We start from the raw sequence: 5,754 nt of genomic DNA, 5'->3' as shown, positions 1-5,754 counted from the left end.
CTAGGGAGCAGTGAAGTGTCCTGCCACTGACTGAGCTATGTCCATTATCAGAGAGCACATATGTACTAGCAGAACTGTAGACATCTGATCTCGGGAGCTAGAGACTGTGTTTCGTTTGACAATAAACCTGGCCGGGTGCCTTTGTACCTTATCAGAGTCTGTGGCCATTGAGGGTTCTCTTGGGGTCTGCTGTGTTAGCTATCTGCGCAGAGCCAGGGCAGCAAACAGAGGGAACACACGCACACAGCCAACATTGGATAGAGCACAGCACCACATTGGTGGCATATGACAACACAAATAACTGTGCAGTGCAGTCAGTTATGGGATAAACGACCTCCAGGGTAAAATTCCTCCTAACCTCCAAGTATATACCAAGAGTAACTTCCAAACAAACTGAATCATTTAACCATTGAGATTGTTAACAACTATGGTATGATTCTGCACCATTCAAATCAACAGGAGTTTTCCCACTGACTTAAGTAGGAGCAGAATCAACATCTCTGTGCCAGCCCTATCTAGCTGGATGTCTGAGGCCCTCATTTTCAAAAGTGATTAGTGGTTTTCGGTGCTTTGGTTTATGGATTATTTATTTATTGTGTCCAACTTGAGACACATTGAAGGGGCTGGATGTTCAAAAAGGGTGGAGCACCCACCCTCTTCAAATTATGTCCCTTTATGGGTCATGAAAGATGAGCATTAGAACTAATTTTCTGCAAGGTCCAGTTGCAAAGTTGAGACTGAACCTGGATACACAGTGCTCTTCTCTTGTACTGATTGCTTCAGAAGCTGGTGACATAAGGCACTTCAGGAAAAGTTGGTGGACTGTCTTCCCCAAAACTTTCAGCAACTAATTAGTTCCAAGACTTCCCTAATTCACAATGTTTTGTTTGTGTAGATGGCTCAAAGGGACACAGATTGTCTCTTTGTTATTAAAACCTTTGTTTCTTGGTAATTAAAACTTCTGGGAATAAAGTTAAGGAAAGTTCATTTAGTTTGGCACTGGTTTTGAAGCTGGGAATTAACCTCTGATAACTTATTTCTGTGACAGAAAATTAGAAGCTGCTGAAATTTCTTTTCTTTTCTTTTCCAGTGTGCCAACATTGAGATGAGTGGGCTTTTAAGCCAAGATTTTCTAAAATGGCTAATAACTTTGGATACTGGAGTGCCCAACTTGAGACACCTGATTTTTAAGGGCAGACATCTTGCACTTTCTTAAAAGCAGCCTCCTTTTAAGGCATCTCAATGTGGGCTGCCAGAAATTGGGGCATCCAGAGTCTCTAGTCAGTTTGGAAAATCTTTGCCCCTAATTTTTAATTTTTGGTGACCTCCTTTCTTGTCCAGCTAAAGAAGACTATTCCGTGAATCCAACTCTCCTGTTTCATGCCCCATATGCCAAACGCCTTCCAAGACCAATTCAAAGACAGGGTTTAGCACTGACAGGAGCTGTAGAAATACAGCAAGATTCTGATAGGTCAGCAATGGATCAGATCTTCAGCTGGTGCCAGATCTTAACCTGGTGTAGATCAGTCAAGGCCCAATGATTTCCACTGAGCTCTGCTGATTAACACTAGCTGTGGATTGAATCCACTGACTTTAATGTCAAGTTACATTAGCTGACGATCTGTCCTATTTACTTCAGTGAGGGGACAACTGATTTTCACTAGCTGGGGATCAGGCCCATTGACTTTGATGGAGCTATGCCAAGTTATCCCATCTGAAGATCTGACTCATTAACCATCGATTGTGCAATATATCCAGCGCACTTTGTGTCTTTGGTGCATTATAAAATTGTGCCAAAAGCATCTGGGTAACATGTACCTATTGATTTACCTGCCTTAAGTTGGGACCTTTTACATCACTTCCTGATTTAGGAAAAGAGCAACATTTAGATGGGGCCCCAGAAATGAATACCATAACTGTGGGAAATAGCATGTATGATGGTGACTCAGCCACTACTTACCCAAATGCCCTGGAGCAGCACTAGGGTGGGGTTGTGTTTCCGGAGCAGTGTGCATGACACAGTATGTGCTTTCCCCTCACAGTCATGTGGAGCCCAGTACCCCAGCATGGTACTGGGGGGTGCCTTGTTGCAAGGAACCCTGTGGGGTTCAATAAATGATGCTCTCCCCTTACACTCAGTGCTGACCTCATTGCCCCAGCGTGGTGCTAGGAGGAATTGTGCTCCAGGGAGCAGAATGGGATGCTCTCACCACCAAAGCCAGTGCTGAGTACAATTCAGGGAAGGGCTGTGTTTTCAGAGTGTTGTTGTCCCAAAGACATTAGCCTATCTGAATTGAATTTAGATGGTGCGGGTTTATGGTTCCCTAGGTACCCGGCAGTTTGAATTTATATAACCACCTTCACTCACTGTTTGTGATATTCTGCGAATGGAGATGAACACTTTGGATGTAACAAAGGTAAGGCACTAGGAATCAAGAGGAAAATATAAATAACAGGGGCACTTTTCCCCCTGCATATGTATAAAGAATCTTGGGAGATAGAAAGATGGGAGACAAACTTGGGATGCACAGACACAGAGACAGATTTCCATGGAAGTCAGAAGCCAAGGCCTCAACCACATTACACCTGTGGCATAAGGTAAAACATTCCAAACTTTGTTTCTATGCATGAGTTTTTGAAGAGCATTGAAGAGTGAAAGGGATTGAAATGAATAATTCTATCTGTCTCTACCTCCCTCCCTCAATCCCTCTATTTATCTATCCCCATGCAGACCCATCTATGTGTGTGTGTTTCTGTCTGATTATTCATGTGTGTATAGATACTTTTGGATATCTATGTACCAATCTATCTGCCAAAACTGAGACTGCATAAAACATGTCTGACACTAATAGAAACGTATCTTGGCTTTTAGGTCTTTCTTTCATTGCGCTAAACTGGGAAGCAGTTATGTGGCCACCATAGGATCCCATGAGAGGGTGATTGCATTGATCGTTTTCTGATCCCACCCAGAGAGAACCTAGCAAAAAGTTTTACAGTGAAGATTTATGTTCAACTGAACCTTTTAAATACTAATAATTTTTTCTGCAGTTGTGGTTAATAGAATGTAAAAATTTCAATGGGAATTTAAAATTATATTTTTTTCCCAGAAAATCTATGTTTTTGAAAATGTCAAGATTTTGTCACCTTTTTAAAGTGTCATAAATTTTTATGAGCTCTGTAACTGGCCAGAAAATCCCTAGAAACAGTTATTTAGTTTATTTGTATTCTCATTATTATTTTATTTTATTGAAATCAATTTGTCAAAAACTTGACATTCGGGCTTTTTCAACTTCCTCTATTCTGCAGGCGAAAGCTGAAATAAGAACGAACAATCAGAGCAATGTGGTGATGGAGTTTGTGCTTCTGGGCTTCTCGCTGTCACAGCCCATGGAGCTCCTGGTTTTCATGCTGCTACTGACCATCTTTGCCTTGACTCTAATGGGGAACATGGCCATCATCACCGTTGTGTATGTGGATCTCCGCCTCCACACTCCCATGTACTACTTCCTCTGCAACCTCTCCCTCTTGGAGATACTCTTTGTCCTCTCCATCACTCCAAAGATGCTAGAGAACCTGCTCTCCCAGGCCAAAGCCATTTCCTTCTGGGGCTGCATCACCCAGTGTTACTTCTACTTCTTCCTGGGCACTGCGGATTTCATCCTCATCGCCATCATGGCCTTCGACCGCTATGTGGCCATCTGCCACCCGCTCCACTACCCTGTCATCATGAGTGGGCATGTTTGTGTCTTCCTGGTCATGGGTTGTTGGTTGGTTGGGTTTCTCTCCACCCTTTGCCCACTTATTTTGCTGTGCCAGCTTCCTTTCTGTGGCCCCAATGTGATAAACCATTTCTTTTGTGACTATGCCCCACTAGTGAGGCTATCCTGCGTCGACACACACTTCCTCCTCATGATCGAGTATGTCCTTTCCTCGGTGGTTCTGCTCACATCCTTGTCTGTTACTGCAGTGTCCTACCTTTACATCATTGCCACAGTCTTGCATATCCCCTCCACCACAGGCAGGCGAAAAGCCTTTTCCACCTGCACCTCCCACATCATGGTAGCCGCTATCTACTATGGCAGTGCCATCTTCATGTATGCTAGGCCCATCCAGGGCCGCTCCCTGGACCTCCAGAAGGTAGTGGCTGTGTTCAACGTCATAGTGAGCCCTTTATTGAATCCTTTCATTTACACCTTAAGGAATGAGAAGGTCAAAGAGGCCCTTGAGGAATACTTGACTAGAAAGAATTCTGTTCTGCAACCAGAGCCTTGATACACATACTTCTTCATCTCAATAATGAATTGCTGCTTTTATCCATTGAGTGTCATTGTTATTTAGTGGGGTGGAAGCTTGACTTAGGCTCAGGATTCCTGGGTTCTATTCCTGGACCTGCTGTATGACCTTAGCAGAGTCTGTTTCCCCTCCCACCCTTTTTTCATTTAGGTTGGGATTTTCCAAACATCTAAGTAATTTAAAAGCTCAAGTCCCAACTCCTCAATCAATCCATTGCTTTTGACATCCCCACTCTTAGACTATAAGCTCTCCAGGGCAAGAATTGTCTCCTGTCACCATCTGTTTATACAGTGCCTAGCACAATGGGGTCCCAATCTCTGTTTACAGGCACTCATGTAGCATAAATAAAAAGAGTTCCTGGGAATTTCAAAGGGGTCTAAGGGAGTTAGACACTCACCTTCTATTAAATTGCAATGAGATTTGATGGTGAGGGGCCATTGATTTCAATGGGTGCTAGGAATGTAGATGCTTTTGAAAATCCCACTGCCTAAATACCTTTGAAAATATGGCCCTTGGTGCCTAATTCTCAATAATTTCAATGGAAGATAGGCAACTAGGCACTTTTCAAAATCCCACTATGTGTCCATCTGCATATTTAGGTGCCTAAATAGCATTAAAAATCTGGCCCAACTCTTAGGCTCCATTTCAAATCCCAAATACTCAGTGTCTCAGTATTAATAGTCAGAATGAGCTCTTCCTCATAGATTCATAGATTCTAAAAGGAACATTGTAATAATCTTGTCTGACTTCCTGTATAACACAGGTCATAGCACTTCCCCACAATAATTTCTAAACCAGATCTTTTAGAAAAATATTCAATCTTGATTAAAAATTGTCAGTGATGGAGAATCCACCACGACCTTTGGTAAATTGTTCCAGTGGTTAATTACTCTCCCAGTTAAGAATTTAAATCTTATTTCCAGTCTGAATTTATCTATCTTCAACTTCTAGCCATTTGATCATGTTAAACCTTCCTCCCGTAGATTGAAGAGCCCATTATTATATTTGTTTCCCATGTAGCTACTTATAGACTGTGATCAAGTCACCCCTTAACCTTCTTTTTGTTAAACTAAATAGATTGAACTCCTTGAGTCTATCACTATAAGGCTTTTTTTTCTAGTAGTTTTTAATCATTCTTGTGACTCTTCTCTGAATCCTCTCCAACTTAGCAGCATCCGTCTTGAATTCTGTGTACCAGAACTGGACACAATATTCCAACTTCAGTGGCATCAGCACCAAATACAGAGGTAAAATAGCCTCTCTTCTCCTACTCAAGAGTCTCCTGTCTGTGCATCCCAGGATCACATTAGCTCTTTTGGCCACAGCGTCACACTGGGAATTCATGTTCAGCTGATTATCCACCATTATCCATTATTCATGTGAGTAAGAGTATCCCAGATCTGCCTGATATGATTCTAACACCTTCCTCTGAGGCATGTGACACTGGTCACTGTCAGAGAG

At 42.4% G+C, this 5,754-nt stretch overlaps 1 protein-coding gene across 1 annotated transcript; it reads left to right on the top strand.

Moving 5' to 3' along the window:
• The first annotated feature begins 3,072 nt into the window (after positions 1–3,072).
• Positions 3,073–4,642, top strand: LOC115640071 (olfactory receptor 6M1-like). Its single transcript, XM_030542936.1, has one exon. The coding sequence runs from the start codon at positions 3,169–3,171 to the stop codon at positions 4,270–4,272; it is 1,104 nt and encodes a 367-aa protein (XP_030398796.1). The 5' UTR covers positions 3,073–3,168; the 3' UTR covers positions 4,273–4,642.
• The last annotated feature ends 1,112 nt before the right edge of the window (positions 4,643–5,754 follow it).

Source organism: Gopherus evgoodei, unplaced genomic scaffold, assembly GCF_007399415.2.
Source record: "Gopherus evgoodei ecotype Sinaloan lineage unplaced genomic scaffold, rGopEvg1_v1.p scaffold_192_arrow_ctg1, whole genome shotgun sequence".
Lineage (NCBI taxonomy): Eukaryota > Metazoa > Chordata > Testudines > Testudinidae > Gopherus > Gopherus evgoodei.
This window is presented reverse-complemented; position numbering and strand designations above follow the sequence as displayed.